This window comes from Schistocerca nitens, chromosome 7 (genome assembly GCF_023898315.1).
Source record: "Schistocerca nitens isolate TAMUIC-IGC-003100 chromosome 7, iqSchNite1.1, whole genome shotgun sequence".
NCBI lineage: Eukaryota > Metazoa > Arthropoda > Insecta > Orthoptera > Acrididae > Schistocerca > Schistocerca nitens.
The window spans coordinates 575,492,605-575,517,231 of record NC_064620.1 but is presented as its reverse complement, the minus strand read 5'-3'; the positions used below and the strand labels follow the sequence as shown (position 1 = coordinate 575,517,231).

Sequence of the window (24,627 nt, the reverse complement as noted above, 5' to 3'; positions counted from 1 at the left end):
CTTTTTCCATCTCAATTAATATTTCCTCTGTAATGACTTCAGCGTCGACGAGCCGTTAAGCTGAAGCCCTCACCTCCACGTGCCGCAAGACGACTTGTCAGATGCGCATTACTCACGGGCACACTCACTTCCGCCGTCTCAGGCTCTGGTTCCACTTACTGTGTTGTGACACCATCTGACGACAAAAGAAGAGATTAGCTATAAAAACAGGGAAAAAATTGCTTTTATTACTCTCAGTACGCCACGAATGCGATATGACGCTTGTTCAAGTACTGTGAAATGTCAGTGTTTCATTGGAAACGGTGTCATTGCCAAAGGAGCGGAGGAAATCCAGATCAAAGAAGGCCGTGAGAAGTTGGTGCTTCTGACAAACTGGCCCGCCCGTCGGAGATTACGTGTGTACTTTGTTTGCTCCCTTATCTGGACTACAATCGTGACTGCGTAATCTGCCCTTACAGACGCTTGATGTCCGCTTTCCCACCGCTCAGATAGCGCTGTCACTTTCACGCCAAAGTAGAGTGGTCCTCCGGACAGCAGTCGCTTCAGAGCCCTCCAGCGAGTAACTGCGAAAATGAGTGAGTACAATACTTTCGTGTTTTAAGTCGCTCCTAACACGGAACTATCACTTTCTCTAAGCCATTTCACCTTCAAGATCTTAGTCAACACTGCACTATCACTGTGACGAATTGTCGGACAGTGCAGTGGAAGAACCAAAGAGTAGATAATAAAGTAACTTTACAGTTTTGTACACGCTGGTACACCAGTCAATACTTTGAATGCACACGCCAGTAAACTATAAACACCGGAACTTATTGGTTTCAAAACACGAACGTAGGTCTCAGCCACTCAGTTGAAAGGTCCCTGTCCTTTTTTTCCTCACTACCCAACAGTGAGGATTTTTAATCCATGGATTACAAGAGACGTGTCTGATGTATGTCTTTAATATGTTCACTTTGGGCCAACTTGCATAGTAGCCCTTGGAATAATTTACTCATTTGCTGAATAAGCAGTGTTTTACGTACAACATCAAAGTAATTCTAAAAGAAAGTGGATTCGTGCACCTCTTCTTGGTGGAATAAATCCATATTTAAGGATGAAATACAAACAAATTGCTTTTTGTCCCACTAATATTTCTTTATTATACCGAACGGATTCCGGCTTATTATGCCATCATTTAGCAGAGATACTAGCGTGCCAGAGACCAAAACCTTGAATCCTAAAGATGTTACCGACGTTGAGATAGGAATAATAGAGAATTATTGTGAACCCTCTGCCAGGCCCTTAAATGTGTTTTTCAGAGGGATGTAAGTGAACTGTGTCTAATAAATTAGATTAACACACGGATATTCAGAAACTGAACTGCCAAAGCATCCAGGTGAGACTAAACATTGAGTCCTTGTTACTTGCGTTACGTGCAACTGGTTACTGCATATTACTTTTCATCTCTATGGGGATGAAAGATGATGAGAGTGGACAGAAATGCACCACGTAAAATACATCCACTGGAGTCAGACTGCAGTAGCCGGGCAAGTCAAAAGCAGCAACGGTAAAGTAACCGGTTTTGTGACATTCTACGAGTTCCTCACCAGGAGCGAATTCTACAGTTTCCTTCGTGTGCTTTGGTAATTTAGTTTATTGTTGAGTTTCTGCGTGTTAGTTTATTATTTAATAGACATAGTCCCTGCGTTTTCGTTTGTGGCGGAAAGCCAACAGATTTTGTGACGTATTAAAAGATCCTAATCAGGAGCGAATTGTTTAGTCTCACCTGAGTGCTTTGGCAGTTCAGTTTCTGAATACCCGTGTGTTAATCTAATTTATTAGACACAGTTCATCTACATCTCTCTGAAAATCACATTTAAGTGCCTGGCAGAGGGTTCATTGGACCACCTTCACAATAATTCTCTATAATTCCAGTCTCGTATACCGCGCGGGAAAAACGAACAATTATAACTTTCCATGCGAACTCTTATTTCCATTATTTTATTATGGTGATCATTTCTCCCTGTGTAGGTAGGCGTTAACAAAATATTTTGGGATTCGGAGGAGAAAGTTGGTGAGTGAAATTTCGTGAGAAGATTCCGCCGTAGTGAAAAAAAAAAAAAAAAATGGTTCAAATGGATCTGAGCACTATGGGACTTAACATCTGTGGTCATCAGTCCCCTAGAACTTAGAACCACTTAAACCTAACTAACCTAAGGACATCACACACATCCATGCCAGAGGCAGGATTCGAACCTGCGACCGTAGCGGTCACGCGGTTCCAGACTGAAGCGCCTAGAACCACACGGCCACTTCGGCCGGCCCGCCGTAGTGAAAAACGCCTTTGTTTTAATGATGTCCACCGCAAATCCAGTATCATTTCAGTGACACTCTCTCCCGTATTTCGCGACAATACAAAACTGTTGCCCTTCTTTGAACTTTTTCGATGTACTCCGTCAATCCTATCTGGTAAGGATCCCACATCGCGCAGCACTGTGCTAAAAGGGGACGGACAAGCGAGGTGTAGGCAGTCTCTTTAGTATATCTGGTTCATATTCTAAGTGTCCTGCCAATAAAACGCAGTCTTTTGTTAGCCTTCCCCAGTAAATTTTCTATGTGTTCTTTCCAGTTTAAGTTGTTCGTATTTGTAATTCCTAGGTGTTTAGTTAAAAAAAAAGGTTCAAATGGCTCTGAGCACTATGGGACTTAACTACTTTGGTCATCAGTCCCCTAGACTTAGAACTACTTAAACCTAACTAACCTAAGGACATCACACGCATCCATGCCCGAGGCAGGATTCGAACCTGCGACCGTAGCGGTCACGCGGTTCCAGACTGTAGCGCCTAGAACCGTTCGGCCACACCGGCCGGCGTGTTTAGTTCAATTTATGGCCTTTAGATTAGACTGATGTATCGTATGATCGAAGTTTAACGGCTTCGTTTTAGCACTAATGTCGATGACCTCGCACTATTCATTATTTAATGTCAATAGCCATATTTGCACCATACTGATATTTTTTCTAAATCATTTTGCAATTTGTTTTGACGTTCTGATGACTTTACTAGTCGATAAACGACAGCGTCATCTGCAAACACGGTTCAATCCCGCGTCCGGTCATCCTGATTTAGGTTTTCCGTGATTTCCCTAAATCGCTCCAGGCAAATGCCGGGACGGTTCCTTTGAAAGGGCACAGACGACTTCCTTCCCCGTCCTTCCCTAATCCAATGAGACCGATGACCTAGCTGTTTGGTCTCTTCCCCAAAACAACCCAACCCAACCCATCTGCAAACAACCTAAGACGGCTGCTTATATTGTCTCCCAAATCGTTTGTGTAGATAAGGAACAGCAAAGGGACTATAACACTACCTCGGGGAACGCCAGAAATCACTTCTGTTTTACTCGATGACTTTCCGTGAATTACTGCGAACTGTGACCTCTCTGACAGGAAATCACAATTCCAGTAACGTAACTGAGACGATATTCCATAAGCACGCAACTTCACTGTAAGCCCCTTGTGTGGTACAGTGTCTTGCGTTTTCGTCAGATGAAAGGGTCCTGTAGCCACCTTTCATTAGTCCGGTAGCCCATTTTCACTAACATTTCTCTTTGTTTTCCTAGTTTATCTTTTCTCATAACTCTCATAGTGGTGTGACTGAATGAATGTGGTTGTGTGTCACGCTGCTAGGCGGTGGCGTAGTCTGCTGCAGGAAGTCTGCGATAGTCATACAGATCCAACAGCAGTTGTACAGAATAGCCAACTCTCGTAGTGGTCAAGTAGGCAAAGAGGTTTGCGCTAGTTGTGAGAAATTCACCTGCGTTAGGTTGGAGGCGGAAATGGCATCCTTGGGTTTTCCGGGCCACGCGGAGCGTGGAGGAGGCTGGAGAGGAAACAGGGAGGCAGTCTGCCGCCGGTACGGGAAGCGTCCACAGCTGTGCTCCAGTGGAAGGAGGGTCAGTTAGACTGGCCGCGTGGCGCGTCGTTACTTGGCGAGAGGAGAGCTGTTAGCTTTTGGTCTCGCTTTACAGCTCTGAAAGATTGCTTTGCCTTGTCGCAGCCAGGAATGCAAAACTTTGGCAGATTTTTCTTTTAGTAAATTTCTGTAGCAGACTTGGATCCACCGGAAGAGCGCCACACAAAGGTGTCGATAAGAAGTGAGCACTCGCTTCTGTTTGAATGTCTGTTTGCTTTCAGCTGTGCCTGTATAAGCTTTTTATCTTTCTAAATATTTATAGCTTTGCCTTCTCGTACATCTTCCTTGCTTTGTGTATCTTTCGTCCGTGGGGAGCCAGCCACGTGGTTGAGCATTAGAGTTTGTTGGGCTACCGTCATCATTAACTGTCCGGTCTCATGTGTGTTTTAACGGATGTTAACTGTTCATGATTGTGTGATGTGATATTGTTGCAACTTGGCCACGATATCTAGAAATTGGCACGCGGGTGTACTGCGAAACGTGTATCGTTTCACGAGTTATTGCGATCAATTATCAGGCAACAGCAGTTGTATGAATGATTCACACCAATGATTTTAGGTGTAGATTATAACGGTGTATGTATCGATGCTTTTCTTTAATGTTTTAGGAATTAATGTTATCAGGAATTGTGTACATGCCTCACATCCATATCTTAGGAATAAATGATTTTATACACAATTTTCTCTTGCATTCCGAGGTTACGTTTTTGCACCTAAGCCATTCACCTCGTAGCTTTCCTGTTAGCACATCCAATGCGTTTCCGTACGCACAGGTCCAGTGATTAGTTTCCCCTTTTATTAAAAAAAAATGCTTTAGATTAAGTCTTATTTTCAGGTGTGTTGCTGGGAGCTGATCTTCTGCACAGTATTCTTGCATGTACTATTTTATTTCAAATGCTTGATTCTCGTGGACAGTGCACAGGCAATACTATTAATTACATCGCATCCCCTATGAGCGATATCACGACGTATGTATTTCTATGAGTTTTTGGTCTGTGATCATTTCATTTTAATTTATTTTCCGACTCGGCCAAACCTTTGATTAGTTGCATGGTTAGAGTCGGTGGCGACCCTAATCTTCTCACGTTAATTTCACAATCAATAAGCATTTCCATTCCCACTCTTAATGTAATAACCTGTAGAAACAGGTTAGCTTACACAGTGCCTACAGTAGAGTTCGACAGTGCATGTCAATAGCCTTTGTTCTCCACGATCTTCAGTATGGATAGTATGGATAGGGACTGTGACTTCTGTGTGCAGATGCAAACTGAGTTGCTGACACTTCTCTCTCAGCTCCATGCTGTGATGGCTTCGGTTACACAGCTTGAAACTGCAGTGGATGAGTATCACTGTTGTGGGCCGGCTGTGTGGATCCAACGGACGTCCAGCGCGTCTGAGTCCGCCGATTGGTCCACACAGGTGGTCAGCCCAGTTACTGCTCGCACCGAGGTTGACCCCTCACCCATGGTCGAATGGGAGGTCGACTCGGGGCGCGGCAGGAGGTGGAAGACTTCCCAGGGGGGCGCACAATAGGCCTCCCCTGATTATTCTGACAAACAGTGACTGACACTGTCTCTCAGCCAGATGCAGTCGCTTGTCCTGCTTCAGAGGAATCCTCTCAGCCTGCAAGTTCCTGGCAATTACAGGGGGTGAGGTTATTGGTAGTTTGGAGCTCCAATGATAGGCGCGTTATGGGGTCCCTTAAGGAATTAAGTCACAGGATTCAGTACATTCTGACCATACGTTGAGATGTTTACACGTGGAAAGGCAAATGTTGTCTGCCAAACATTGGCAGGATGCTGGGAAAGTTTTGTCTTACTTCAAAAGAGATTGCTCACAAAAATGTTCAAATGTGTGTGAAATCTTATGGGACTTAACTGCTAAGGTCATCAGTCCCTAAGCTTACACACTACTTAACCCAAATTATCCAAAGGACAAACACATACACCCATGCCCGAGGGAGGACTCGAACCTCCGCCGGGACCAGCCGCACAGTCCATGACTGCGGCGCCTCAGCCCGCCTGGCTAATCCCACGCTGCGATTGCTCACAGAAGCCTCATGTAAGATATTCTAGAATATTGCCCAAGTACGTGAGACCCACACAAAATGGCACTAGCAGTGGATGTTGAATGTATTCAAAGAATGACTACGTGAAACTACACGGTTTTACTTTATTTACAGGAGAGCATAAGGGAAATGCTGAATACCCAGAACTGACAGGGACCTGAAGATAAACGCCAACGTACCGTGAAAGCCTGCTTGCATATTTCCATGAACCGAATGTTAAATGAGATACCTAAGATTGCTGTCACGTATCATTCCAGCGGAAAATACGAAGACAAGACTGGACTAATTATGAAGTGCACAGATGCGTTTAAGGTGTCTCTCTTCTCATTCTCCATCTCCTTCTTTTTCTTACGGCTTTGTCCCACACTAGCGCAGGGTCGACATGGTTATTAACAGATTTGGCATGATTCATTGTAGGGGTGATCGGATGCCCGTCGTGTTGCGGTCCCTCATCCCCCCCCCCCCTCCTCCCCCCTCGAAGGAATACCAACCCAGCACTCCAACCATCGATGTACAGTTTGAAAGTGGGCGAAATTTTTCTGAATGTAACTAAGGTGGGACTTATTATAACAGCGCGCCACCAGGCGGCTTCGATCCATGGCCAGCGCACCTGCCGTCCAGAAAGCGGCGCTTTAAGGTGCACAGATATCAGGTCGGGTTTCTTCTGGAGTCCAAAATACGAGAGTGAAACGGGAGGAAACCGTAGTATGTGGTACAAAAATATTCTCTGCCATGCATTTCACGGTGATCTGCAGATAACGTATGTGGACGTAGATAAGTCTTTGACGTAGGTCTAGTACTATGAAGACTGTATTCTTTTGTTCGTTGTTGATTTTGAGACACGAATGTGAGGGCTGAAACGCAGCGTCCGCACAGAGATAGTTGCTCCCGAGCAGCGTCAAAGGGGTTTGCCGATTTCCACCTGGATGAGCTCTGGACACTGTCAACGCGACAGGGCGGAAACAGCAAGAGAGGCCGAATGGAGCGAGACGCATCTGTGTGAATACTTCCTTATCTTCGACATGTGGTCAGAATCTCATTCCGAAAAGCCTGTGTTAGATTGTGTGTGTGTGTGTGTGTGTTCGATATACAGATGTCCATCAGTCGCACAACGTATCTGGCAGATAACGTTACAGATTTTGTACGCTGTTCGTGTCTCACTTTCATACTACACTCCTAGAAATTGAAATAAGAACACCGTGAATTCATTGTCCCAGGAAGGGGAAACTTTATTGACACATTCCTGGGGTCAGATACATCACATGATCACACTGACAGAACCACAGGCACATAGACACAGGCAACAGAGCATGCACAATGTCGGCACTAGTACAGTGTATATCCACCTTTCGCAGCAATGCAGGCTGCTATTCTCCCATGGAGACGATCGTAGAGATGCTGGATGTAGTCCTGTGGAACGGCTTGCCATGCCATTTCCACCTGGCGCCTCAGTTGGACCAGCGTTCGTGCTGGACGTGCAGACCGCGTGAGACGACGCTTCATCCAGTCCCAAACATGCTCAATGGGGGACAGATCCGGAGATCTTGCTGGCCAGGGTAGTTGACTTACACCTTCTAGAGCACGTTGGGTGGCACGGGATACATGCGGACGTGCATTGTCCTGTTGGAACAGCAAGTTCCCTTGCCGGTCTAGGAATGGTAGAACGATGGGTTCGATGACGGTTTGGATGTACCGTGCACTATTCAGTGTCCCCTCGACGATCACCAGTGGTGTACGGCCAGTGTAGGAGATCGCTCCCCACACCATGATGCCGGGTGTTGACCCTGTGTGCCTCGGTCGTATGCAGTCCTGATTGTGGCGCTCACCTGCACGGCGCCAAACACGCATACGACCATCATTGGCACCAAGGCAGAAGCGACTCTCATCGCTGAAGACGACACGTCTCCATTCGTCCCTCCATTCACGCCTGTCGCGACACCACTGGAGGCGGGCTGCACGATGTTGGGGCGTGAGCGGAAGACGGCCTAACGGTGTGCGGGACCGTAGCCCAGCTTCATGGAGACGGTTGCGAATGGTCCTCGCCGATACCCCAGGAGCAACAGTGTTCCTAATTTGCTGGGAAGTGGCGGTGCGGTCCCCTACGGCACTGCGTAGGATCCTACGGTCTTGGCGTGCATCCGTGCGTCGCTGCGGTCCGGTCCCAGGTCGACGGGCACGTGCACCTTCCGCCGACCACTGGCGACAACATCGATGTACTGTGGAGACCTCACGCCCCACGTGTTGAGCAATTCGGCGGTACGTCCACCCGGCCTCCCGCATGCCCACTATACGCCCTCGCTCAAAGTCCGTCAACTGCACATACGGTTCACGTCCACGCTGTCGCGGCATGCTACCAGTGTTAAAGACTGCGATGGAGCTCCGTATGCCACGGCAAACTGGCTGACACTGACGGCGGCGGTGCACAAATGCTGCGCAGCTAGCGCCATTCGACGGCCAACACCGCGGTTCCTGGTGTGTCCGCTGTGCCGTGCGTGTGATCATTGCTTGTACAGCCCTCTCGCAGTGTCCGGAGCAAGTATGGTGGGTCTGACACACCGGTGTCAATGTGTTCTTTTTTCCATTTCCAGGAGTGTATAAACCGATAACAAGAAGCAATGCGGAACTACTGGGATTGCAGGACTTCTGCGGAATATTTGGTTACTTGTGTTAGCGTCATTCAATTTACACACACAATTTTATACGTTCTGTGTGTGTTTGCTCCTTTGCTCGCTGAAAACATTAACTGCTTTCTGAAATTACGCGTGTAACACAGTCAACACACGTTAAACGTGGCTACTTGAACATTGCTGGTGACGTGAAGCCTTCATAATCTGAAACAATGAACATAGTTTTTGTGTTACTAAGGCCATCTTTCAATCTGATTATGTTGAGGTATTTTACTCTGTCAACCAGTCGTTGTATTCGGCTCACTGTTCGTCGCTGCTGGATGATGCCATAGCGGTGTTAAAAATATTGGCTCATTGCGAACGATCGAATGAACCACCTTTGGTAGTAACACAGTACTGTTTGGATCTAGTACAGAAACTTTACAACTGAGCGCAATGAGTAAATATAGCAAGTTTCAAAGTCTGCGTGAAATACTACACTGAAGAGCCAAAGCAACTGGTACACCTGCCTAATATCGTTTAGGGCCCCATCGAGCACGCAGAAGTGCCGCAACACGACGTGCCATGGACTCGGACTAATGTCTGAAGAAGTGCTGGAGGAAATTCGCGCCATGAATCCATATGAGTTCGAGGTAGTGCGAGGCATCCCAGACATGGTCAATAATGTTAATGTCCGGGGAGTTTAGTGGCCAGCGGAAGTGTTTAAACTCAGAAGAGTGTTCCTGGAGCCACTCTGTAGCAATTCTGGACGGGTGGGGTGTCACATCGTCCTGCCCAAGTCCGTCAGACTGCACAGTGGACATGAATGGATGCAGGTGATCGGACACGATGCTTACGTACGTGTTACCTTTCACAGTTGTATCTAGAGGTATGAAGGGTCCCATATCACTCCAACTGCACACGCCCCACCCCATTAGAGAACCTTTACCAGCTTGAACAGTCCCTTGCTGACATCCAGGTTCCGTGGAATCGTGAGGTTGTCTCCATACCCGTACACGTCCATCCACTCGATACAATTTGAATAGAGACTCGTCCGACTAGCCAACAGATTTCCAGTCATCAACAGTGGTGTTGACGGACCCAGGCGAGGCGTAAAGCTTTGTGTCGTGCAGTCATCTAGGGTACACGAGTGGGCCTTCCGCTCCGAAAGCCCATATCGATGATGTTTCGTTGAATGGTTCGCACGCTGATACATGTATGCAACTAATTGTCGATACATGTGCCGTTCTTCAGTGGTTCTGTTCTGCAAGGGCTATAAAAGTTTGTGTTTCTTTTTTCTTAATGACTTCAGAAGTGAACTTTGGAAGTTCTAGACACTGGTTATCTTTCGGTTATGAGTCTTGTTGTTTGTTATAGGTCAGTTTTGAAAATGAGAACTAAATTCTTGAAATGAGGTATTTCTACCAAGCACTCCGTCTCGCCTTACGTATCCGTCTGCCCTCGGTCATTCAGATCCTATATCAACGTATTAATTCCCCCTGCCCGCTCTATTCTTCCAGCCAGACACTACATACACCTCAGGATGTCTTACACTTACAGCTAGCCCCACAAAAACCAGCGAATCATTTCCCATGACACTGAGCTGGTTTGCTACCAGCACTTTCCTCTAGCTTATACATAAACGCTTTCCATATCATACCGAAACAACAATTTGACCATCTCCTGTACCTGACCACAATTTCACCCACAGACCTTCGCACCCTCCCAACCTTAGCGGAATACTGCTCTTGATCTGCGTGCCACGCCTCCTCTTCCCTCACAATCTTCATCCGCCCTTCCAACTGTTTGCTTCAGTAACTTCTTCTACACAATTTCCATCCCACTTACCCCACTCTGCTCTGTCCCGCATTAGTTTCTCGGTCAACATTCTCTACCGCATGTTTTCCATCCAACATCCCCCGTTCCCCTTTCCTTTTAAGAACCAAATTCAGGATCCTTTTCCTCATCATTTCCATCCAAAGAATAACCCAAAATGTGCTTACATAAAAACCATCATCACCTACTGCTGACCTCTAACTCTTAATGTAAATCCCAATTTGTTGGGGCCTGTACCTCGATCGGTAAAAACAGAATCCTTATATGATCACTTTGTTGTCTGTTTGCATTTCTGCCTGTTTCTCCGACTGACTAATGGGAAGCGTTTCTCGTTCGAACGGGTAGACGTATAAAGTTGAAATTATTGTACACACTACAGTCTACGGTCCCTTGCCGACCCAGAAAAGTGAAACTTCTATGTGAAAGCAGTCAAAAGACACATATTTAGATGAATTACCTCGAAGAGAACGGTCTATTGACACACAGTCAACATTGATTTAGAAAACATCGTTCTTGTGACGCAACTAGCTCTTTATGCACACGAAATGTTGAGTGCTATTGACAAGAGATTTGACACTGTACCACACAAGCAGCTAGTAGTGAAATTGCGTATTTAGGGAACATCGTCTCAGTTACGTGACTGGATTCGTGATTTCCTGTCAGAGAGGCCACAGTTCGCAGCAAGTCACGGAAAGTCATGGAGTAAAACATAAGTGATTTCTGCCGTTACCCAAGGTAGTGTTATAGGCCCTTTCCTGTTCCTTATCTGCATAAACATTTTGGGAGACAATCTGAGCAGCCGTCTTAGGTTGTTTGCAGATGATGCTGTCGTTTATCGTCGAGTAACATCATCAGATGATCAAAACAAATTGCAAAACGATTTAGAAAAGGTATCTGTATGGTGCGAAAATTGGCATTTGATCCTAAATGATGAAAAGTGTGAGGTCATCCACATGAGTGCTAAAAGGAATTCTTTAAATTTCGGTTAAACGATAAATCAGTCAAATCTAAAGGCTGTAAATTGAGCTAAATATGAAGGGCTTATTTCAATAGTGGTACAAGTGCATTTTTGTTCATTCTGAGGTACAGAGTCCTAAAGTTAAAAGAGTATACAGGGTGATTCAAAAAGAATACCACAACTTTAGGAATTTAAAACTCTGCAACGACAAAAGGCAGAGCTAAGCACTACCTGTCGGCGAATTAAGGGAGCTATAAAGTTTCATTTAGTTGTACATTTGTTCGATTGAGGCGCTGTTGACTAGGCGTCAGCGTCAGTTGATGCTAAGATGGCGACCGCTCAACAGAAAGCTTTTTGTGTTATTGAGTACGGCAGAGGTGAATCGACGACAGTTGTTCAGCGTGCATTTCGAACGATGTATGGTGTTAAACCTCCTGATAGGTGGTGTATTAAACGTTGGTATAAACAGTTTACAGAGAATGGGTGTTTGTGCAAAGGGAAAAGTTCTGGACGGCCGAGAACGAGTGATGAAAATGTAGCACGCATCCAGCAAGCATTTGTTCGCAGCCCAGGAAAATCGACTCGCAGAGCTAGCAGAGAGCTGCGAATTCCACAATCAACTGTATGGAGAGTCCTACGAAAAAGGTTAGTTATGAAACCTTATCGTCTGAAATTGGTTCAAGCACTGTCTGCAGCTGATAAGATTAAAAGAATCGATTTCTGTGATTTTATCCTTGCTCAAATGGAAACAGATGAATCTTTCGTTTCAAAGATTGTGTTTAGTGATGAAGCAACTTTCCACACTAACGGGAAAGTCAACCGTCACAATGTCTGTATATGGGGCACTGAGAATCCGCGGGAAACAACTCAGTATGAACGTGTCTCGCCTAAGGTGAACGTTTTCTGTGCCATTTCAGCCAATAAAGTTTTTGGTCCCTTTTTCTTCGAAGATGCTACTGTAACTGGACTACAGTATCTGGAGATGTTAGAGAATTGGCTGTTCCCTCAGCTCGAACAAGAAGCACAACAATTCATATTTCAGCAGGATGGAGCGCCACCACATTGGCACTTATCTGTCCGTAACTACCTGAACGTCAACTACCCGAGGCGATGGATCGGCCGCCAGGCAGCCCGTGACAGAGCACTTCATCACTGGCCTCCAAGAAGCCCTGATCTTACCCCCTGCGATTTTTTTCTTATGGGGGTATGTTAAGGATATGGTGTTTCGGCCACCTCTCCCAGCCACCATTGATGATTTGAAACGAGAAATAACAGCAGCTATCCAAACTGCTACGCCTGATATGCTACAGAGAGTGTGGAACGAGTTGGAGTATCGGGTTGATATTGCTCGTGTGTCTGGAGGGGGCCATATTGAACATCTCTGAACTTGTTTTTGAGTGAAAAAAAACCTTTATAAATACTCTTTGTAATGATGTATAACAGAAGGTTATATTATGTTTCTTTCATTAAATACACATTTTTAAAGTTGTGGCATTCTTTTTGAATCACCCTGTATATACTTTAATATTTCTGGTATCTGAACTGCAGATTTTTCAGCGCTCTTTTAACTTAACAGAGTCCTAAAGTTAAAAGAGTATATATACTTTAATATTTCTGGTATCTCAACTGCAGATTTTTCAGCGCTCTTTTAACTTTAGGACTCTGTACCTCAGAATGAACAAAAATGGACTTGTACCACTATTGAAATAAGCCCTTCATATCTAGGAGGTACAATTACGAACAACTTGAATTGGAAAGAACACATAGAAAATGTTATGGGGAAGGCGATCCAAAGACTGCGTTTTACCGGCAGAACACTTAGAAAATATAACATAACTGTTAAAGATACTGCCTACACTACGCTACTCCGTCATCTTTTGGAGCATTGCTGCGTGGTCTGGGATCCTTACCGGATAGGACTTGCTGAGTAAAAATGGTTCAAATGGCTCTGAGCACTATGGGACTTAACATCTGAGGTCATCAGTCCCCTAGAACTTAGAGCTACTTAAACCTAACTAACCTACGGACATCACACACATCCATTCCCGAGGCAGGATTCGAACCTGCGACCGTAGCTGTCGCGCGGTTCCAGACTGAAGCGCCTTTAACCGCTTGGCCACACCGGCCGGCACTTGCTGAGTACGTCGAGAAAGTTCAAAGAAGGACATACGCGTTTTGTAATTACGGGAAATAGGGGAGAGTGTCACGAAGGTGATACAGTTTTTGGGTGGACATCATTAAAACACAGGCGTTTCCCGTTGCACCGGGATCTTCTCACGAAATTTCAATAGTCAACATTCTCCTTCGAATGCTAAAATAGTTTATTGACGCCGACATACAAAGGGAGAAACGATCATCACAATAAAATAAGTTAAATTACAACTCACACGGAAAGATATAGGTGTTCGTTTTTCCCGCGCGCTGTTCGAGAGCGGGATAATAGACAATTATTGTGAAAGTGGTTCGAAGGGCCCCTACCAGGCGCTTAAGTTCGTAACACAACTAAAACTAAAGTCAGTCCGAACAGGTCTCGGAAGACCCTAACGGTACCGACCGACCGCCGTCTCCTCCTTAGCCCATAAGCTCACTGGATGCGGATATGAAGGGGCGTGTGGTCAGCACACCGCTCTCCCGGCCGTTGTCAGTTTTCATGGCCGGAGCCGCTACTTCTCAGTCAAGTAGTTCCTCAGTTTGCTAAGTTCGTAACGTTTTCCATAAGTTTACTAATCACAACAGATACACATAGTAGAGACTTTAGTTGTCAATAATACAGGGTGTTACAAAAAGTTACGGCCAAGCTTTCAGGAAACATTCCTCACACACAAATAAAGGAAAGATGTTATGTGGACATGTGTCCGGAAACGCTTAATTTCCATGTTAGAGCTCATTTTAGTTTCGTCAGTATGTACTGTGCTTCCTCGATGCACCGCCAGTTGGCCCAATTGAAAGAAGGTAATGTTGACTTCGGTGCTTGTGTTGACATGCAACTCATTGCTCTACAGTACTAGAATCAAGCACATCAGAACGTAGCATCAACAAGTTAGTGTTAATCACGAACGTGGTTTTGCAGTCAGTGCAATCTTTACAAATGCGGAGTTGGCAGATGCCCATTTGATCTTTGGATTAGCACGGGGCAATGGCCGTGGTGCGGTACGTTTGTATCGAGACAGATTTCCAGAATGAAGGTGTCCCGACAGGAAGACGTTCGAAGCAATTGATCGGCGTCTTAGGGAGCACGGAATATTCCAGCCTATGACTCGCGACTGGGGAAGACCTAGAACGACGAGGACACCTGCAATAGACGAGGCAATTCTTCGTGCAGTTGACGATAACCCTAATGTCAGCGTCAGAGAAGTTGCTGCTGTACAAGGTAGCGTTGACCGCGTCACTCTATGAAGAGTGCTACGGGAGAACCAGTTGTTTCCGTACCACGTACAGCGTGTGCAGGCATTATCAGCAGCTGATTGGCCTCCACGGGTACACTTCTGCGAATGGTTCATCCAGCAATGTGTCAATCCTCATTTCAGTGCAAATGTTCTCTTTACAGATGAGGCTTCATTCCAACGTGATCAAACTGTAAATTTTCACAATCAACATGTGTGGGCTGACGAGAATCCGCACGCAATTGTGCAATCACGTCATCAACACAGATTCTCTGTGAACGTTTGCGCAAGCATTGTTGGTGATGTCTTGACTGGGCCCCATGTTCTTCCACCTACGCTCAATGGAGCACGTTATCATGATTTCATACGGGATACTCTACCTGTGCTGCTGGAATATGTGCCTTTACAAGTGCGACACAACATGTAGTTCATGCACGATGGAGCTCCTGCACATTTCAGTCGAGGTGTTCGTACGCTTCTCAACAACAGATTCGGTGACCGATTGATTGGTAGAGGCAGACCAATTCCATGGCCTCCACGCTCTCCTGACCTCAACCCTCTTGGCTTTCATTTGTGGGGGTATTTGAAAGCTCTTGTCTACGCAACCCCGGTACCAAATGTAGAGACTCTTCGTGCTCGTATTGTGAACGGCTGTGATACAATACGCCATTCTGCAGGGCTGCATCAGCGCATCAGGGATTCCATGCGACGGAGGGTGGATGCATGTATCCTCGCCAACGGAGGACATTTTGAACATTTCCTGTAGCAAAGTGTTTGAAGTCACGCTGGTACGTTCTGTTGCTGTGTGTTTCCATTCTATGATTAATGTGATTTGAAGAGAAGTAATAAAATGAGCTCTAACATGGAAAGTAAGCGTTTCCGGACACATGTCCACATAAACATACACTCCTGGAAATTGAAATAAGAACACCGTGAATTCATTGTCCCAGGAAGGGAAAACTTTATTGACACATTCCTGGGGTCAGATACATCACATGATCACACTGACAGAACCACAGGCACATAGACACAGGCAACAGAGCATGCACAATGTCGGCACTAGTACAGTGTATATCCACCTTTCGCAGCAATGCAGGCTGCTATTCTCCCATGGAGACGATCGTAGAGATGCTGGATGTAGTCCTGTGGAACGGCTTGCCATGCCATTTCCACCTGGCGCCTCAGTTGGACCAGCGTTCGTGCTGGACGTGCAGACCGCGTGAGACGACGCTTCATCCAGTTCCAAACATGCTCAATGGGGGACAGATCCGGAGATCTTGCTGGCCAGGGTAGTTGACTTACACCTTCTAGAGCACGTTGGGTGGCACGGGATACATGCGGACGTGCATTGTCCTGTTGGAACAGCAAGTTCCCTTGCCGGTCTAGGAATGGTAGAACGATGGGTTCGATGACGGTTTGGATGTACCGTGCACTATTCAGTGTCCCCTCGACGATCACCAGTGGTGTACGGCCAGTGTAGGAGATCGCTCCCCACACCATGATGCCGGGTGTTGGCCCTGTGTGCCTCGGTCGTATGCAGTCCCGATTGTGGCGCTCAGGCCGCGGTGGTCTAGCGGTTCTGGCGCTGCAGTCCGGAACCGCGGGACTGCTACGGTCGCAGGTTCGAATCCTGCCTCGGGAATGGGTGTGTGTGATGTCCTTAGGTTAGTTAGGTTTAAGTAGTTCTAAGTTCTAGGGGACTTATGACCTAAGATGTTGAGTCCCATAGTGCTCAGAGCCATTTGAACCATTTTTTTTGTGGCGCTCACCTGCACGGCGCCAAACAAGCATGCGACCATCGTTGGCACCAAGGCAGAAGCGACTCTCATCGCTGAAGACGACACGTCTCCATTCGTCCCTCCATTCACGCCTGTCGCGACACCACTGGAGGCGGGCTGCACGATGTTGGGGCGTGAGCGGAAGACGGCCTAACGGTGTGCGGGACCGTAGCCCAGCTTCATGGAGACGGTTGCGAATGGTCCTCGCCGATACCCCAGGAGCAACAGTGTCCCTAATTGGCTGGGAAGTGGCGGTGCGGTCCCCTACGGCACTGCGTAGGATCCTACGGTCTTGGCGTGCATCCGTGCGTCGCTGCGGTCCGGTCCCAGGTCGACGGGCACGTGCACCTTCCGCCGACCACTGGCGACAACATCGATGTACTGTGGAGACCTCACGCCCCACGTGTTGAGCTATTCGGCGGTACGTCCACCCGGCCTCCCGCATGCCCACTATACGCCCTCGCTCAAAGTCCGTCAACTGCACATACGGTTCACGTCCACGCTGTCGCGGCATGCTACCAGTGTTAAAGACTGCGATGGAGCTCCGTATGCCACGGCAAACTGGCTGACACTGACGGCGGCGGTGCACAAATGCTGCGCAGCTAGCGCCATTCGACGGCCAACACCGCGGTTCCTGGTGTGTCCGCTGTGCCGTGCGTGTGATCATTGCTTGTACAGCCCTCTCGCAGTGTCCGGAGCAAGTATGGTGGGTCTGACACACCGGTGTCAATGTGTTCTTTTTTCCATTTCCAGGAGTGTATTTTCTTTCTTTATGTGTGAGGAATGTTTCCTGAAAGTTTGGCCGTACCTTTTTGTAACACCCTGTATATTGTTCTTCACTATTTATAACAGTCTGCTTACTCTGAGTTAGCCTTTCTGTTCCGCAACTGTAGACAAAAAACGTGATTTTGTGGTGAAGAACTCGTCGCGCCTCGTTCGGAGCGCATTCTCATCCGGAAATGGAGTTCCTTGAAGGTTGTTCGATAGACAGTGGGAAAAGTAAAAATATGAGGGCATAAGATCAGATGAATAAGGTGGGTGTGGAATTACTTCCCAACGCAACTCTTGTCCAACGTTTTTTGTCAGTGTAGCATAATTCGGGAGGGCGTTATCGCGGAGTTGCATCACTTCAAGCAGCCTTCCGGGTCGTTGTTCTTGGACTGCGTCTGCAAGACGTCGCAGTTGTTGACACTAAATGTCACCTCAGGGAAGTAATTCGGACTACAGCACACCGTCGCTGCCCCGCCAGATACATACTTCTATCTTTCTTGGGTGCGCACATATCTTTGTATGGGGGTTACTGCTTTTTATATTAAAAAACTAAAAACCCGCCTCGACTGCGGAAAAAGCACCTAGTGTTAACCCAGGTTTCGGCGTAGATAACTACACCTTCTTCAGAACAACAATAAAACCTATAAGTGCCTAAGAAGACTTTTGTCAATGATTGAAAGAACACCATAGCTATACATTTATAAACGAAAAAGAAAAGGAAAACACAAACAGTACATATGTACAAAGTCAAAACCACTACTTAACTTAATAGTGTACGCTCCACCTCACACCGGCCTATGTTCAATGGGCCATGACCCGGCATAAACTGCAGCTACAAATGGTCGCTCACTTACCTGCGATATTGAAGGTTCTTGGTTACTGCTTTGTTTGGGCTCAAACATTCCTTTCTTTTCCTTAGGTTAGCATAAAGACACCATTTATTTTCACCAGTGACGAAACAGCACAGGAGTGGTCTGCTTTGTTCGCGAGACAATTGATGACGAGCAAGCAGAGATGCTCTTCTGACGACCCATTAATTTTTGTGATTTTGGCTTACAGCATGTGGTACCGAAACATCCAATTTCTGAACCTTCCCCATTGTATACAAATGTCGCACGATGGTGGAACGACCACACTTCATCACATTTGCCAGTTCTCGAGTACACTGATGTGCGTCATTGTGGACAGTGCGTCTAAACGATATTCATCTAACCCTGTGGGAGTATACAGGCAGGGACTGCTAGGGACCGTTCAGTACCAGACGTCGAAATCTCAACATGATTTTAAGCAGCAAAGATTTATGTTCTTCCAGCCATCCTGTTTCAAGCCCTCCTGTGACGTGATCATGAAGGGGGTAAAATTGACATTCGCATTAATAAAATGGCAAAGGGTCCCCAGCTTCGCAACACCCTCAGTGCCACCTGCGCGCCTTTGCTGAGCACTGTAAAAATATACCTCTAAAGAGACTTCGACATCCAATCACCTGAATGGCGTTCTGCTGCTTCTCTAGCGCCTGGAGTGCAGGCAACCCCTTTGATACCCTTTAGATTCTTCACACCCACAAGCAGGCGCCAGAGTAGCAGTGGAAGCTTTCAGTGCTGGGTGTCGTGATCCTCACCTTCGTCGCAGAGGCATCAAAAGAAGTAGTGAAATGTGGGTAGGAGGGCGATGTGACGACCTTATCATTAAGAATGAGATTTTCACTCTGCAGCGGAGTGTGCGCTGATATGAAACTTCCTGGCAGATTAAAACTGTGTGCCCGACCGAGACTCAACTCGGGACCTTTGCCTTTCGCGGGCAACTGCTCGACTCCTTTCTTTCAGGAGTGCTAGTTCTGGAGAGGAGATTAGTGTTTAATGTCCCGTCGACAACGAGGTCATTAGAGACGGAGCGCAAGCTCGGGTGAGGGAAGGATGGGGAAGGAAATCGGCCGTGCCCTTTCAAAGGAACCATCCCGGCATTTGCCTGAAGCGATTTAGGGAAATTCACGGAAAACCTAAATCAGGATGTGCTAGTTCTGCAAGGTTCGCAGGAGAGCTTCTGTAAAGTTTGGAAGGTAGGAGACGAGATACTGGCAGAAGTAAAGCTGTGAGGACCAGGCGTGAGTCGTGCTTCGGTAGCTCAGATGGTAGAGCACTTGCCCGAGAAAGGCAAAGGTCCCGAGTTCGAGTCTCGGTCGGGCACACAGTTTTAATCTGCCAGGAATTTTCAGACCTTCTCACTGTTTGTCACGTCCACAGTGGCGTTGGACAGAATTTTGGTGAAATCTGGTACCGGTTTGACAGCATTAACCCACCTTACAGCTCATACGAACTTCTGAGCTCTGGTCATTTCCTTCACGCTTGTCGACTCCTTGCTGTCTGAGGAAACACCGTTCTGAGGAAGACGTCGCACGGCGCTGTGCTTTTGCACCATTACGAGGGAAGAAAGTAGGCAACTTTGAGCCAAATTTGAAACTTGTGGTTTACAATGGAAAACACGAGTTTTCAAACGGCGATCCTTTAATTGTGTTATGCAGTGTTTATACTGCTGTGTTTTGACCTGCAGCTCAAAGATTGGTTTCATGCAGGTCTCCATGCTGGTCTATCCTGAGCAAGCCTCTTCATTTCAGAATAACTGATGCAGCCTACGTCGATTTGAACCTGCTTAGCGCATTCATCCCTACTCATCCTTACAATTCTTATGATACACACTACCCTGTTGTTGTTGTTGTGGTCTTCAGTCCTCAGACTAGTTTGATGCAGCTCTCCATGCTACGCTATCCTGTGCAAGCTTCTTCATCTCCCAGTACCTACTGAATCTGCTTAGTGTATTGATCTCTTGGTCTCCCTCTACGATTTTTACCCTCCACGCTGCCCTCCAATGCTAAATTTGTGATCCCTTGATGCCTCAAAACATGTCCTACCAACCGATCCCTTCTTCTAGTCAAGTTGTGCCACAAACTTCTCTTCTCCCCAATCCTATTCAATACCTCCTCATTAGTTACGTGATCTACCCACCTTATCTTCAGCATTCTTCTGTAGCACCACATTTCGAAAGCTTCTATTCTCTTCTTGTCCAAACTATTTATCGTCCATGTTTCACTTCCATACATGGCTACACTCCATACAAATACTTTCAGAAACGACTTCCTGACACTTAAACCTATACTCGATGTTAACAAATTTCTCTTCTTCAGAAACGATTTCCTTGCCATTGCCAGTCTACATTTTATATCCTCTCTACTTCGACCATCATCAGTTATTTTACTCCCTAAATAGCAAAACTCCTTTACTACATTAAGTGTCTCATTTCCTAATCTAATCCCCTCAGCATCACCCGATTTAATTTGACTACACTACCCTCTATTATCAAATTGACGATTTCCTTGACACCTCAAAATTTATCCCATCTACCGTGTCAAGTTGTGCCATCCATTTCTTTTCTCACCAGTACCATTCAGTGACTTCTCATTAGTCCCTCAATATTCCAATCTAGTTTTCAACATTCTTTCTGTAGCACCACATTACAAAGCAATCTAGGTTTACCCTGATGAGGACGTTTTCCAGAGTAGTCTGTGCCCATAGATCCGAATGGGTGACTATTTTGTCTTCAAAAATTTTTGCCTAAGAAGATACTCTAAGTTAACAAAACTGATGGGATAGCGATATGGACATATACAGATGGCAGTAGTATCGTGTGCAAAGGTACGAAAGGTCAGTGCATTGGCGGAGCTGTAACTTGTGCTCTGGTGATCCATGTGAACAGGTTTCCCACGTGATTATAGACGTACGACGGCAATTAACAGGCTTTGAAAGCGGAGTGGTAGTTGGAGCTACAGTGCTGGGACATTCCATTTCGTAACTCATTAGGGAACTGAATTTTCCGAGACACAAAGTGTCAAGAGCGTGCCGAGAATAACACATTTCAGGCATTACGTCTCACCGTCGACAGCGCAGTTAACGACCGAGAACAGCTGCGTTTGCGTAGAGTTGTCAATGCTAGCAGACAAGCAACACTGCGTGAAATAACCGCAGAAATCAATGTGGGACGTACGACGAACGTACGCGTCAGGACAGTGCGGGAAATCTGGCAGTAATGCACTTTGGCAGCAGACGGCCGGCGTTGGTGCCTTCGCTAACAACACGATATCGCGTGCAGCGCCTCTCGTGGGCTCGTGACGATCTCGGTTGGACCCTAGACGACTGGAAAACCGTGGTATGGTCAGATGAGTCCCGATTTCAGTTTGTAAGAGCTGATGGTAAGGCTCGAGTGTGGCACAGACTCCACGAAGCCATGGAGCCAAGTTGTCAACAAGGCACTGTTCAAGCTGGTGGTGGCGCCATAATGGTTTGGGCTGTACTTACATGGAACTGACTGGATCCTCTGATCTGATTGAACCCATCGTTGACTGAAAATGGTTATATTCGTCTACTTCGAGACCATTTGCTGCCTTACGTGATGTTCCCAAGCAAGGATGGAATCTTTATGGATGACAATGCGCCTTGTCAGTGGGCCACAATTGTTCGCGACTGGTTTCAAGAACAATCTGGACAATTCGAGAGAAACTTTTTGGCCGCCCAAATCGGTCGACATGAATCCTATCGAACATTTGTGGGTCATAAACGAGGGATCAGTTCGTGGGCAAAATCCAGCACCGGCAACCCTTTCGCAATTATGGACAGCTGTAGAGGCAGTGACAGGTGACTTCCAACGACTTCTTGAGTCCATGTCACGTAGAATTCCTGCACTACGCCGGGCAAAAAGAGGTCCGACACGATATTAGGAGCTATGCCGTGAGTTTTGTTACCTCAGTGTGAGTATATATTGAAACCGATAAAATCTGCAGCGATGGTTCAGGGATGTCTTCTGAGTATTTTGACGCAAGCTGCCCATGGGCTCCGGCAGGTTGTTACAGAGTAATGATGCAATCATGATCAATTCGGTTTGTTGCTGTGACCAGTATTGTTTCTGTTTAAGAGAGTTTGGCACAGCAGAGAAACTCATCAATCTGATAAAGATCTGTCTGAACGAAACACGTACAAAGGTGGAGATGGGAAATCGCGTCACTGAGGAGTATGAAATTGTGACAGGACTCAGGCAAGGAGATGGGTTGTCCCCTATCCTGTTCAACTTTGCCCTCGAGAAGATCGTACGCGAGACGTTCCAAGAGAACAAAGGTATTGAAATCGAAGGAAAGAGACTGGCATAATTAGCCTATGCAGACGACATCTGTTTACTCTCTAGGTCGGAAGAGGAGTCGGAGCAAATGACCAAAACACTAAAGGAGGCTGCCAGCAAATTTGGGCTAAACATAAACGAAGCCAAGACAGAGTACCTCGTTAAGACGCGTGATCATTGTCAGACTGCCGATCATCTACAATCACTGCAGGTTGGGGACCATTCCGTCAAGAGAGTGCAAGAATTCAAATACCTAGGGGCACTTGTCACTGAGAACTCGTCATGTGAAGCAGAGATCAATGCCAGAATACAAGCAGGAAACCGATCTTACCACAGCCTAGCACAACTGCTTCGGACCAAATATCTCTCCAGACAGTTCAAGATTCGACTGTACAAAACCCTGATCCAGCCTGTTGTTCTATATGGCTGTGAGACATGCAGTATCCGGAAACAGGACTTCCATAAGCTCCTTGTTTTTTAGAGAAAAGTGCTTCGGAAGATTTCGGTCCGGTTCTGGATGCAGATACAGGGGAATGGAGGATCAGATACAACCGAGAGCTTGAGGAACTATACCAGCAGCCCAGCATAGCAGGAACTTTCAAAGCCAAACGAATTCAGTGGGCCGGCCATGTGGCCCAGATGGAGGATCACAGATGGCCTCGGAAGCTCCAGGATTTCTCACCTACAGGAAAGGGACCGCCAGGGAGACCCAAGAAGCGTTGGAGGGATGGAATCCATGAAGATTTAAACCAAATGTCAATAGATGTGGACGAATGGCGGATAGCAGCAATGGACAGAATACAGTGGAGGAGGGAAACTTGTAGATGCGTGCCGTCCACTGGGCCTGATCATGTAGTAGTAGTTGTAGTAGTATTGTTTCTGTGAAACTCATTCAGAGGAGGGAGGAAACTAGTAATATGAAATAGCCAAAACGTTCAACACATAACAGGAGTAACATGGCAGTTTCAGTCAGAACCAAAGTATTGTGACGTGGTTGCAGTCGGTGGGGGAACAACTCAGCTTAGCGCCTTTGTGTCGCTTTCCCACTGCATTCTGTGAACCCATGCACGAGGTGCATACCGGCCAGCTCTTCACCAGTGACGGCATTATCCATGGTAATACTGTCGACGTTTGCACTGTTGTGCACTATTACCAGTGCAATACAGATACGAAAGTAACTGGAGCAAGAAAACAGTCGAAATTCAATATCTCTGTAACGAGCCATCGAAGTGCCTGGGTCGCTTATGCAAAATACTCGGAATGTATCGCTGAATAACCTCTGACACTTCGTCGGTGAAATTTGGTTCATTCTGACTTTTGTATCTCACTAAAAACTCAGAGAAAGTCATCGATATTTTACACGTAAACTACGTGCAATGTAACAACTTTTGAAGGTCTTTGAATCAGTTTTTATGTTACTTTATACATGCTGGATTTTGTCGAACTCCGTCTCCGTTAAGGATTGTTGGTTGGTTTGGTTTTGTTTTGCTTTAGGGCGCAAAAAACAATTGGGGTCATACGCGCCCAAGTCAAAACTATAGAACACGAAGACAGAGGAGTTAAAAAAACGACTATACGTCAGTCTCAACTGACATAATAGAAGGCAGCTAAAAACAGGCACGTGGAAAAAAGGGCAGCGACGAACACACGGCGTTTCACAAGTGCTTTTACAGGCTTCTAGAGATTATAGAGGAAATTTACTAGAGCAAATTTCAGATCTCCCACTTCGCTTTATGCAAATACTGGAGAAAATGAGCTCTGACGGTCCCTCTACAGGAGCCCGTGGCATTGGAGTACTCGTCGCTGGATTTTCTTTGTTACGGGGCTGTTATTTCAAAAACTACTCCATAACCTAACTGTGGTGTCACCGCCAGACACCACACTTGCTAGGTGGTAGCCTTTAAATCGGCCGCGGTCCGTTAGTATACGTCGGACCCGCGTGTCGCCACTGTCAGTGATTGCAGACCGAGCGCCGCCACACGGCAGGTCTAGAGAGAGTTCCTAGCACTCGCCCCAGTTGTACAGCCGACTTTGCTAGCGATGGTTCACTGACAAAATACGCTCTCATTTGCCGAGACGATAGCATAGCCTTCAGCTACGTCATTTGCTACGACCTAG

At 46.5% G+C, this 24,627-nt stretch overlaps 1 protein-coding gene across 1 annotated transcript in view; it reads left to right on the top strand.

Annotated features, from left to right (window-relative positions):
• Positions 1 to 459: 459 nt before the first annotated feature.
• The window catches only part of LOC126195357 (cholinesterase 2-like), a 255,797-nt gene continuing 231,629 nt past the window's right edge, over positions 460 to 24,627 (top strand). Inside the window, exon 1 of the mRNA XM_049933935.1 lies at positions 460 to 575. Coding sequence (XP_049789892.1) covers positions 572 to 575 — 4 coding nt within the window. The 5' untranslated portion in view covers positions 460 to 571. The remainder of the gene's footprint in view (positions 576 to 24,627) is intronic.